This window comes from Haliotis rufescens, unplaced genomic scaffold (assembly GCF_023055435.1).
Source record: "Haliotis rufescens isolate VD_foot unplaced genomic scaffold, xgHalRufe1.0.p SCAF_14, whole genome shotgun sequence".
Lineage (NCBI taxonomy): Eukaryota > Metazoa > Mollusca > Gastropoda > Lepetellida > Haliotidae > Haliotis > Haliotis rufescens.
The window spans coordinates 14,316,200-14,329,652 of NW_025963824.1; the positions used below are offsets into that span (position 1 = coordinate 14,316,200).

General features: G+C 48.4%; 1 protein-coding gene across 1 annotated transcript; it reads left to right on the top strand.

The window, feature by feature from the left end:
- The first annotated feature begins 4,099 nt into the window (after window positions 1-4,099).
- Window positions 4,100-12,078, top strand: LOC125379198 (proline-rich extensin-like protein EPR1). The gene is made up of 2 exons (XM_048395423.1): window positions 4,100-4,133; window positions 8,519-12,078. Exons 1-2 carry the CDS (start codon window positions 4,100-4,102, stop codon window positions 12,076-12,078), a joined length of 3,594 nt encoding a protein of 1,197 aa, XP_048251380.1.
- Window positions 12,079-13,453: the final 1,375 nt, after the last annotated feature.

The following is a 13,453-nucleotide window of genomic DNA, read 5'->3' on the forward strand; positions in this document are numbered from 1 at the left end:
GCAGGGAAATACTGCAGCTGTATCACATGCAGGGAAATACTGCAGCTGTATCACATGCAGGGAAATATTGCATCTGTATCACATGCAGAGAAATACTACAGCTGTATAACATGCAGGGAAAAAACTACAGCTGTATCACATGCAGGAAATACTACAGCTGTATCACATGTAGGGAAATGCTACAGCTGTATCACATGCAGGGAAATACTACAGCTCTATCACATGCAGGGAAATACTACAGCTGTATCACATGCACGGAAATACTACAGCTGTATCACATGCAAGGAAATACTACAGCTGTATCACATGCAGAGAAATAAACAGCTGTATATCAGGCTGGGAAATACTGCAGTTGTATATAATGCAGTGAAATACTACAGCTGTGTCACATGCAGGGAAATACTACAGCTGTATAGCAGGTAGGGAAATAGACAGCTGTATCACATGCAACTGTGTCAGCTGTTATGGATAGTATAAGCCCAACAGCTATTCTACAATGAATTTGGAATTTACTTGATTCTGATTCAATCAGAGGCTATTAAATCACAACAAACCCCCTCTGATTGACAGCTGGTTTGACGACTTCATCACCGCGGAAGCTAATATTCATAGAATAGTACTATTTTCAGTCATTGTCGGTAGGCATGTTTAAATAATTATATCTACAATTACAGGTTACGAAATGCACAGATGCGGTTACTACAATATTCAAAGGATGTGTGGCAATACATTTCATGCAGAAAACACGATAGAAATCTACAAAGGGAATGTATTTACGTTTTGGAGGCAACAGAGAGCTTGGAATTTTGGCGCTTTTCAATATACGACTGTGACGTCATATCTTTTGGGACACAATGAGCGATATGACGTCGTAATGGTGACGCGCGATGTAGAGCGACAGCCTTGCAAAGCTTGCTTTGTTTTCTTTAGGGATGCCCACCCCATGTTAGCTTACCAAGTTGCCGTGCTTATATGCTTTCAATGCCTGTCATATGTTCGATTAAAATATTACGGTGTTAACAAACTGCTTGAGTATAAACAGCGCCATATTTTGTTCGGTGATTCCGTAATTCAGATCGATAACCCACTCAAAACACTGGACTCAACCCATGCCGTTTCACTCAGTATATTTGCTAACACCAAAGAGTTCGCGTTTTATTTAGTCAAGGTAGAATGGAGATAAACATACTGTGTTTTCAATGTAGAGCTAGGTTACCTGTAGATTTAACAGTTCCAGTTCGGTCCCAAATTCAATTTAGCGCGGTTAAATCTACAGGTAACCTAGCTCTACATTGAAAACACAGCATGTTTATCTCCTAATTATATATTTTATGAACGCATCACTGTCGGCTGTCAATCTGATACATTGTTGATTGAAACAGTCTGCCAATCTCCACATCTAACTAAAAAACCTCTCGAAAACAACCGTTACCCCTCGTTAGATATTGCACCGTTAATTATTATGTCCCAATGACCACATCAATATAAGCCGCATCACTGCACATTTGTTTTGCGCGACATTGCTCAGTTGTCATATTTTCGGTGTCCGCTGTCGACAGGCCATGCCCCATGCTCCCTCCGAGACAATGCTTGCTCCCTCGTATACAGGTCAGCGACCACGTCACCTAACCCTTGACATTTGACCTAACCTGTCAGCTGGTCCTCATTGCGCTTGTGAGATAAATATTGTGACAGAAATATTAACCACGCGTATGAGAATAGGTCAAATCCCACACACCTGGGTGTGACAGAATGAGAATCGTATTCAAAGGAATTGACCTTTTGGTTGGAGGGTGTGCTAGTTGTTGGCCGACATTGCACAACATAGACTTTATTAGATGTAACATATATTGGTCACTATAAGGGTAACGCTATTTTTTAGGGCAGAAGCCCAATGTCTTCCATTAACTGCCTGACGAAGTATGGCAGTTGAAAAGAAACATTTACTGCAATCAAGACGAATGTCACTGACCCACTTTTACAAATATGGAAACGTCATAGAACAAACCAGTTGACGTCAGTATTCAACGTGACGTCACCTATCTCTATCCCTATGACGTCACCTAACAACGGGCGTGATAAAGGCCCGTCGTCAATCAATATGAGGGCATTATCAAGTTACAGTGGCCCGCTCATTTTTGATAACATGCGGGCGGTTTAATGATAATTCTATCCATTTCAGCCATAATAACTTTTATTCCGAATTGCCGAACTTTATCCGAAGGCATTTATGCTTTTGATTTTATATTCGGGTAAACATTGCTAATTTAGATGTAGTGGGTGAGTTTGGTTTTACGCCGCTTTTAGCAATATTCCAGGAATATCACCAGAAATGGGCTTCACACATAAATCTAGATGTAAAAGTAACGACTCTATATATATATCACTTATTATAAAGCTGGTAAACTTACGCGAAAATCGATTTCAAGGCTCGATAAATATAGTGTTTATTCCCAATACAGGATATTTGCCACCCCCAAACACACTCGCGTGATAACCTCTTTTGACGTAACGTGATGACATAATAATTGTTGTGACGTCACGCTATACCATTGTGATGTCATGTCGACCCGAATTACATAGCGTGGATAATAATACGATAATCACATTCGTGATTAGCCACGTGATCTTAGTTTTAGTTTCATCAACTCGCTTATCTTAAGCTATATTGGTAAAGACACTGTTATAATCATACTTAACAGGTGTTGGACACAGAAGACAAAAGTAATGTCTGCTGCGTCTCAATCACGTGCTGCACGTGCACAAAGTGCACCCTGTCGGATCCTGCCCTGCGCAGGCGCCAAGGTCAACTAATTGCACATTCTTCGAATTATTGGACACTGACACTTTATTATAATGGATTGTATTGTCAGGCTTGGTGACATGTAGGATTCGTGTCACCGGACCCCCAAGGCTTGGATTGATGCTCATGAAATCAATCACTGGATTGTCTAGTCAACATTCGATTATTCACAGACCGCCGTTGACGTCCTGTGGCTGCTGTGTTGTTGATTGCGGCGTTAAACAACACACAAACAAAACAAGCGAACCTAAAACACTAGCTTGAATACGACCCGTGAAGATCCGGGGTTGAAAATGTCATACTAGCCGTAAAAGGCGACTATGCTTGTCGTAAGAGGCGACTAACGGGATCGGGTGGTCGCTCGCTGACTTGGTTGATGCATGTCACCGATCCCAATTGCGTGGATCGATGCTCATGATATCAATCACTGGACTGTCTGGTCCAGATTCGATTATTTACAGACCGCCGTCATATAGCTGGAATATTGCTGAGTGCGGCGTTAAACAACAAACAAACATATGGAATATTGCTGAATTCGGTGTAAACACTCACGTCCACCAAATAATATTAATAATAATAATAAGAAGAAGAATGATGATGATGATGATGATGATGATGATGATGATGATGACTATTGATACGTACTATGTTGGAAGCCCACGCCTGTAATATAAGGAAAAGAATGATCATTCATTGGATTTCATTTGCGGTGGTTTAGTGGCCTCCCTAATGCCTATGAACCACCCCCACATCTCCCCATGAGAAGCTGAAGCTCAATTCTACCCCGGATCAAGTTCACACTGATCCATCGACCGGGGTTACAATATTGTAGGATGCTTTAGGATGTGGATTTTGGCCTATCATGATCATCATCATCATCATCATCATCATCATCATCATCATCACCACCATCATCATCATCATCATCAATAAACAATCATCATCATCATCAATAATAAAAAATAATTATCATCATCATCCATCATCTATTATCATCATCATCATAACTTTAATTACGATACATCGCCATTACCCCTATGTAAGCATGTACACGATTTACAACACAAAAGAGTGAGTATGGTTTTACGCCGCTTTTAGCAATATTCCAGCAATATCACGGCACCAGTTTTCACACATTGTTCCCATTAGGGGAATCGGACCCAGGTCTTCAGACTGACCGAGCGAAGGCTTTAACCACTAGGTACCCCTTTTCCACAGGGACTACATAGATACACGTATATAAAATATTAGACATGAAAAATAGCAAATGATATTTCTATTAACAAACATCATATAATGAACCTCTTTATAGAGAAAGTTCCCCGGGAGCGTAGGTAATTACATTGATGCTATCAACTCAAGCAGCGTAAAAACGTCACTTGGCGGTCGCATAACAGAATGTCAAGGGTTGAGGTGTGTACACATGCTATTTTGTAGGACACGAGGGTCGAGAAGGACACCTTAGCAAGACGATCAGATATTATAAATACTTTCGCTGGCGAGGGAAACATGTATATCTATTTGTTTCAGGTCGTATGTTGGTTTGATAAGTCATAATAGGAAAATCATATTATATTTTATAAAAAAAATATTTGTTCAAGTTTTCCCATTGTGAATTCTATCTATCACAAATCATGTCTTTGCCTGGAGGAGGGCACGGGTGGCTCAGTCGTCTAAGACGCCGCGATTCGCTGGGCAGTGTTGCGTCCCTTGGGCACGCCAGAAACCTACGATTGTGGGTTCGAATCCCGGTTCACCCCGATTATGTTTCTAGGTTTGTCAGCACCATACCCGTGCTCGTGGGTTTCACCGAAGTGGTAAACGTCTGAGACCTGCATCACTTCGAGCTTTCCTCCAACATAAAGCTGACACGCCGCGATATAACTGGAATACTGTTAAAAGCGGCGTTAAACCAAACTCACTCACTCACTTTGCCTGGATCTCATTAAGTCTTGTGTATAGATCGGTTGAATTAAACTTGATCGATCTATTTTGTTGGATATTTTGAGAACGATACCTAATAATACAATTTTCGATCAACATTGCACGAAGATTTCAGTTATTATTGTGTTGAATTGGAAAAAGGAATTATCGGTGAATGATGTTTCCTCAAGATATGTGCCAGAAATTAAAAATTAGGACGAGTAAATTCACGTGTTAAAAGAATATGAAGTACTTACTTCAAATAAATATCTGAATACATAGATTTTTTGTAAAATATGTTAACGATTTGCAGACTTTGCTCTCAGCGGCACGGGAGGAGTGGTAGTTTGGGTGGGATGAGTGAGTGAGTGAGTTGGGTTTAACGCCGCTTTTAACAGTATTCCAGTTATATCGCGGCGTGTCAGCTTAATGTGGGAGGAAAGCCCGAAGTGATGCAGGTCTCAGACGTTAACCACTTCGGTGAAACCCACGAGCACGGGTATGGTGCTGACAAACCTAGAAACATAATTTGGGCGAACCGGGATTCGAACCCACAAGACGCAACTCTACACAGCGAATCGCGGCGCCTTAGACGACTGGGCCACCCGTGCCCCCTTGGGTGGGATGAGGTGAGGTGACATCTGGTTTCGGGATATTCAAGATTATTGCACTTATATTATTAGTTATGGTGTCTTTAGTTGCTGTATACAATGTCATATTAGGTTAGCTGAAAAATATTAACGCCAATATTTTTCGGCTAACCTAATATGACACCGTATACGACAACTAAAGACACCATAACGGATTTATTATGCCGAAATGTTTACACTATTTGGTATCTTTGTCGCACACGTCATGTCAAAACTTAAAACTCAAAACGTAACACTTAAACCTCGGGCGTTAAGGGTCAAAGGGAGACTACTCTTCAAACCTCAGAGGCCAAACCTTGTTGATAATTTTAAGTTTATATAATCTTTATTAAAGTCACGAATGTGATCACCTAAAAATCATTAACGTTCTGCACATCAAAATTAATTATATTAAAACACAAAACAGTGTCGAATAACGAATTTCTGTACCGGAAATATGTGAGGTGGGTGTTGGAAAATCCAAGATGGCTGTTACTGACGGTATACGGTCTCATATTAGGTCAGTGACAAGCATCTTGGATTTTTACTGACGGAATACGGATTCATGTGGGGTTAGTAGTTCTGCTCTCTGATTGGTCAATCTCACTTTGAGGCATAATAAACGCATTTGTGTGTTTGTGTGGCTGTTTGTACAAGTACGGACTATTGTTGGTTTTAAACTGGTCTCCAACTGAGATACCACTCTGCACTTTGTACATGAATACCCCACTTAGACACACTATACCGAGTCCTTGTTTAATCCTCTTAATGACGAGCTTCAGGCAGGGAAACAACAAGAACCATATTTTAACGTATTTGGGTATTACGCTGCCGGGGATCGAACCACCAACCTGTCACTCCGGGTAGACGCTCTATCCACTTTGTTTGTTAGGTTGTTGTTTAACGCTGCACTCAGCAATATTGCAGCTATATGACGGCGGTCTGTAAATAATCGAGTCTGGACCAGACAATCCAGTGATTGACATCATGAGCATTGATCTACGCAATTGGGATACGATGACATGCATGAACCAAGTCAGGGACGCTGACCACCCGATCCCGTTAGTCGCCTCCTGCGATAAGCATAGTCACCTTTTACGGCAAGCAAGCTGAAGAATGGCGCTAGGCATTAAGGGGGACTGGTCGGCTCTGAGACAGTTTAATGTGTCTGAGTAAGGTATTCTTGTTAAAACTGCGGAATGGTATCTCAGTGGGCAAGCATAATAAAACCAGCATCAGTCCGGACTAGTACAAGCAGCCACACACATACGCGCATGCACGTCGCTATATAAGTGCAATTGTCTTGGACGTTAAACTTCATTTCATCTCACCTTGGACCGCCTCCGTGGTCTAGTGGTTAGAGCGTCCGCCAGGAGAGCGCCGGGAAGGTCAGCGGTTCCATCCCCGGTCGCGTCATACCATACCCTGTCTGGCGCTCGGCATTAAGGGGCTAAAACAAGGAAAGGTCGGCTCGGAGTCAGTATACTGTGTCTGAGTGGGGTATTCATGTTAAACTGCGGCATGGTATCTCAGTGAGCTAGCACTATAATATCGGCATTGTCCGGACTAGCACAATCAGCCAAACACACACACACACGTGCATGCACGCTGCTATATACGTGCAATAATCTTGGACGCGACATTGATCCCATCACCCCACCATCCCAACTCTTGTGTGGTCAGTTACTGTTTTCGCAGTTTTGTTCTGCACGAACCCAATCTAGAATTACCTTTACTCTTCTAAACTGCTGGACAAAAGAAAGTGTCACTCCCGAGTTTAGTTCAAAGTGTGGCTAAAAATGAAAAAAACAAGAATTGGTTATTCGATGGTGATGTATTTCATACGGGTATCATAGTTGTGTTTTGCAATGTTTCGGCGACAGTTTCAGCCTAGTAACGTTTTGATAACGTTTATCTTTTGGTCAAATCCAATTTTCAAGTGTCTACTTTCTTTTGCCCGGTAGTATATTTGGAAATCACCCCGCAACAGGACTTAATACACACCCTATCGTAGACCGAGTGGACAATCGAAGCTGTCAGATGCGCTGTTGTTAAAAATCTATTTCAAACTTGATTTGAAGTCTGAGACTTTATAGAATTTCATAATCTATTTTGGACTCCTCTGTTTCTGTGAGTATTCCAATTCTAAGTTTGTTCCACAAAATTATGGAACTGAGACTTCGTTATTATTTTTCCATACATTTATATCAGATATTTTCAGATGAGGTAAAAGTAGGTCGTTAAGTTGTTTTATTAACCTGAGCATGGATTGTGTAAAATATGACGATACTGAGAGGAATGTTATTCAACTTTATGCGATCTTTTACTTCAATGACTCAATGACTCAATGATTATGTATCATAAACAAATAATATACTGAAAGCTTAAATCTTAATTGTTCAGATCAAAATAGAGTGAGTGTGTTGGGTTTAACGCCGCTTTGAACAGAATTCCAGTTTTATCACGGCGTGTCAGCTTGATGTAAGATGCAGACCTTAAACGTTTCCACTTTTGGAGAAACCCATGAGCAGGGCTATGATGCTGACAAACCTAGAAATATTAATCGGAGCGAACCGGGAATCGAACTCACAATCATAAATTTTCTGGCGTGCCAAAGGGACGCAACTATTCAAATCGAATGGGCTTTTGGTGATAAAACAAGGACTGGTCGCCTCGGAGTGAGTATGATGTGCAATAATCCCGTCACCCCTCCCCTCCCTTCACCACGAAACTGTCACCCCTCCCCTCCTTTCTCCACGAAACCGTCACCCCTCCCCTCCCTTCTCCACGAAACCGTCACCCCCTCCCCCCTTCACCAACCCGACACCCCCTCTCCATCCCTCCTTCACTAACCCATCGCCCCCTCCCTCCTCCACTAACACGACTTCCCTTCCCACTCCCTCCTCCACTTGCCCGACAACCCTCCCCCTCCCAACTCCACTAACACGCCACCCCCTTCCTACCTCATTCACTAACCCATCAACACTCCCTCTCCCTCCTTCACAACCTGTCACCCCCTCCATCCTTCAAAACCCGTCACCACTCCCCCTCTCTCCTTCACAACCTGTCACCCCCTCCCCCTCCCTCCTTCACCAATCCGTCACCCCCCTTCATCCTCCTTCATTCACAACCCGTCACCCCTCCTCCTCTCTCCTTCACTAAGACACCACCTCTCCCTCCTTCACAACATTTCACCCCCTCACCCCCCTTCCTTCACAACCCGTCACCCCTCACCCTCCCTCCTTCACAACCCGTCACCCCCTCACCCCTCCCTCCTTCACAACCCGTCACCCCTTTCCCCCTCCCTCCTTCACAACCCGTCACCCCCTTCCCCTCCCTCCTTCACAACCCGTCAACCCCTTCCCCTCCCTCCTTCACAACCCGTCACCCCCTCCCCCTCCCTCCTTCACCAACCCGACACCCTCCCCTCCCCTCCCTCCTTCACAACCCGTCACCCCCTTCCCCCTCCCTCCTTCACAACCCGTCACCCCCTCCCCCTCCCTCCTTCACAACCCGTCACCCCCTTCCCCTCCCTCCTTCACAACCCGTCACCCCCTTCCCCTCCCTCCTTCACAACCCGTCACCCCTCACCCTCCCTCCTTCACAACCCGTCACCCCCTTCCCCTCCCTCCTTCACAACCCGTCCCCCCCTTCCCCTCCCTCCTTCACAACCCGTCAACCCCTGCCCCTCCCTCCTTCACAACCCGTCACCCCTCACCCTCCCTCCTTCACCAACCCGACACCCTCCCCTCCCTCCTTCACAACCCGTCACCCCCTCACCCCTCCCTCCTTCACAACCCGTCACCCCCTTCCCCTCCCTCCTTCACAACCCGTCAACCCCTTCCCCTCCCTCCTTCACAACCCGTCACCCCTCACCCTCCCTCCTTCACCAACCCGACACCCTCCCCTCCCTCCTTCACAACCCGACACCCTCCCCTCCCCTCCCTCCTTCACAACCCGTCACCCCCTTCCCCCTCCCTCCTTCACAACCCGTCACCCCCTCCCCCTCCCTCCTTCACAACCAGTCACCCCTCCCCTACCTCCTTCACAACCCGTCACCCCCTCCCCCTCCCTCCTTCACCAACCCGACACCCTCCCCTCCCTCCTTCACAACACTTCACCCCTTCCCCTCCCTCCTTCACCAACCCGACACCCTCCCCTCCCTCCTTCACAACAGGTCACCCCCTTCCCCCTCCCTCCTTCACAACCCGTCACCCCCTCCCCCTCCCTCCTTCACAACACTTCACCCCTCCCCTCCCTCCTTCACAACCAGTCAACCCTCCCCTCCCCTCCCTCCTTCACAACACTTCACCCCTCCCCCTCCCTCCTTCACAACCAGTCACCCCCTCACCCCTCCCTCCTTCCCCTCCCTCCTTCACAACACTTCACCCCTCCCCTCCCTCCTTCACAACACTTCACCCCTCCCCTCCCTCCTTCACAACCAGTCACCCCCTCACCCCTCCCTCCTTCCCCTCCCTCCTTCACAACACTTCACCCCTCCCCTACCTCCTTCACAACCAGTCACGCCCTCTCCTCCCCTCCTTCACAACCAGTCACCCCTCCCCTACCTCCTTCACAACCCGTCACCCCCTCACCCCTCCCTCCTTCCCCTCCCTCCTTCACAACACTTCACCCCTCCCCTCCCTCCTTCACAACCCGTCACCCCCTCACCCCTCCCTCCTTCCCCTCCCTCCTTCACAACACTTCACCCCTCCCCTCCCTCCTTCACAACACTTCACCCCTCCCCTCCCTCCTTCACAACCAGTCAACCCTCCCCTCCCCTCCCTCCTTCACAACACTTCACCCCTCCCCCTCCCTCCTTCACAACCAGTCACCCCCTCACCCCTCCCTCCTTCCCCTCCCTCCTTCACAACACTTCACCCCTCCCCTCCCTCCTTCACAACACTTCACCCCTCCCCTCCCTCCTTCACAACCAGTCACCCCCTCACCCCTCCCTCCTTCCCCTCCCTCCTTCACAACACTTCACCCCTCCCCTCCCTCCTTCACAACCCGTCACCCCCTCACCCCTCCCTCCTTCCCCTCCCTCCTTCACAACACTTCACCCCTCCCCTCCCTCCTTCACAACCCGTCACCCCCTCACCCCTCCCTCCTTCCCCTCCCTCCTTCACAACACTTCACCCCTCCCCTCCCTCCTTCAGAAACTGTCACCCCTCCCCTACCTCCTTCACAACACTTCACCCCTCCCCCTCCCTCCTTCACAACCAGTCACCCCCTCACCCCTCCCTCCTTCCCCTCCCTCCTTCACAACACTTCACCCCTCCCCTCCCTCCTTCACAACACTTCACCCCTCCCCTCCCTCCTTCAGAAACTGTCACCCCTCCCCTCCCTCCTTCACAACACTTCACCCCTCCCCTCCCTCCTTCACAACACTTCACCCCTCCCCTCCCTCCTTCACAACCAGTCACCCCCTCACCCCTCCCTCCTTCCCCTCCCTCCTTCACAACACTTCACCCCTCCCCTCCCTCCTTCACAACCAGTCACGCCCTCTCCTCCCCTCCTTCACAACCAGTCACCCCTCCCCTACCTCCTTCACAACCCGTCACCCCCTCACCCCTCCCTCCTTCCCCTCCCTCCTTCACAACACTTCACCCCTCCCCTCCCTCCTTCACAACCAGTCACGCCCTCTCCTCCCCTCCTTCACAACCAGTCACCCCTCCCCTACCTCCTTCACAACCCGTCACCCCCTCACCCCTCCCTCCTTCCCCTCCCTCCTTCACAACACTTCACCCCTCCCCTCCCTCCTTCAGAAACTGTCACCCCTCCCCTACCTCCTTCACAACACTTCACCCCTCCCCCTCCCTCCTTCACAACCAGTCACCCCCTCACCCCTCCCTCCTTCCCCTCCCTCCTTCACAACACTTCACCCTTCCCCCTCCCTCCTTCACAACACTTCACCCCTCCCCTCCCTCCTTCACAACCAGTCAACCCTCCCCTCCCCTCCCTCCTTCACAACACTTCACCCCTCCCCTCCCTCCTTCACAACCAGTCAACCCTCCCCTCCCCTCCCTCCTTCACAACACTTCACCCCTCCCCCTCCCTCCTTCACAACCAGTCACGCCCTCTCCTCCCCTCCTTCACAACCAGTCACCCCCTCCCCCCTCCCTCCTTCCCCTCCCTCCTTCACAACACTTCACCCCTCCCCTCCCTCCTTCAGAAACTGTCACCCCTCCCCTACCTCCTTCAGAAACTGTCACCCCTCCCCTACCTCCTTCACAACACTTCACCCCTCCCCTCCCTCCTTCAGAAACTGTCACCCCTCCCCTACCTCCTTCACAACACTTCACCCCTCCCCCTCCCTCCTTCACAACCAGTCACCCCCTCACCCCTCCCTCCTTCCCCTCCCTCCTTCACAACACTTCACCCCTCCCCTCCCTCCTTCACAACACTTCACCCCTCCCCTCCCTCCTTCACAACCAGTCAACCCTCCCCTCCCCTCCCTCCTTCACAACACTTCACCCCTCCCCCTCCCTCCTTCACAACCCGTCAACCCTCCCCTCCCCTCCCTCCTTCACAACACTTCACCCCTCCCCCTCCCTCCTTCACAACCAGTCAACCCTCCCCTCCCCTCCCTCCTTCACAACACTTCACCCCTCCCCCTCCCTCCTTCACAACCCGTCACGCCCTCACCTCCCACCCTTCACTAACCCATCCGCCCCTCCCTCCTTCACAACCAGTCATCCCTCTCCCTCCCTCCTTCACTAACCCGTCTCCCCTCCCCTCCCTCCCCCAACCGTCCCCTCGTCCTGGTCCATCTATAACATGGCATTCCCACGGGATATATTGTGTAAGTTATCTTGCTGATTTGGTGATAACACTCAAAGCATCTCAAGTGCTAATTCGTAAACGAGGGGTAATCTCCAAACTGACATTACCATTCATTTTACATGAAATAAGTGGGTAGAGGGATAGAATACACTTCTCTCAGACCCGACCCGTCGCGACACAGTAGGGTGTCCCACGCAGACATCGATACTTTAGAAACTCCCTCGTCATTGCGGCTTCAAGTTTCACCCAATTCAAAATTTATAACCATAACTAGCAGCGTCGTGAATATTTCAAAACAAAGATCTCAACTAACGTCAAAAAAACGATGGCAAATGATTCTATCGTGCTTAATCACAGAATGTTTTGACATGGGCCAGTTAAACAATGAAAAGGATGTTGTAATATATACTCGACGACCAAACACCAGATGGTATATACAGATACGACTATAACTTAAGGACCGCATCCGTGGTCTAGTGGGTTCTAGATGGTTCGACTCCCGGCCGCGTCATACCAGACGCAGAAAGATGCTAATTGTTGTTACCCTGCCTGGCCCTCTGGATTAAGGGGATAAAACAAGGACTGGTCGTCAAGGTAAGCGCAATGAATTTGCGCATCTACAAAACAGCGAGCCTGACCACCCGATCCCGTTAGTCGTTTATTTCGACAAGCATGGGTTGCTGGAGACCTATTCTAACCCGGATCTTCACGGGTCCAGTGAGTGAATGGGTTACGAGGCATAACGCCGCTTGGGTGGTGGTGATGGTGAGTTGGGTTTTAACGCCGCTTTTCAACAGTATTCCAGTTATATCGCGGCGTGTGAGCTAAATATGGGAGGAAAGCCCGAAGTGATGCAGGTCTCAGACGTTTACCACTTCGGTGAAACCCACGATCACGGGTATGGTGCTGACAAACCTAGAAACATAATCGGGGCGAACCGGGATTCGAACCCACAATCATAGGTTTCTGGCGTGCCCAAGGGACGCAACTCTGCACAGTGAATCGCGGCGCCTTAGACGACTGGGCCACCCGTGCCCCCACCGCCGCTTGGGAAATATCACAACACCCAGGGTAGGGTTGAGCTTAGGTCATGGATCATGTGACGTATGCCACCCAGGTGACGCTAAAACGCATGGGTATAGTGATGACAAATCGAGGGTCATAATCAGGGCGAACATTGGTTCGAACTTAAGATCAACGGATCCATTCACAATAAAGGGACGCAACTCTTCACAGGGAATTTTCACAACTGGGCCAGCTGTGCTACCACAGTGAGGCCATCGTTGGTCATAAGAGGCGACTAACGGGATCG

Excerpts from the sequence above, each read along its gene's own strand:
- LOC125379198 (XM_048395423.1), top strand. The coding sequence starts at position 4,100 with ATGAACCTCTTTATAGAGAAAGTTCCCCGGGAGC. Across the intron at positions 4,134-8,518 it reads AGAGAAAGTTCCCCGGGAGC|ACACCACCTCTCCCTCCTTC; the intron begins GTAGGTAATTAC and ends TCCTTCACTAAG.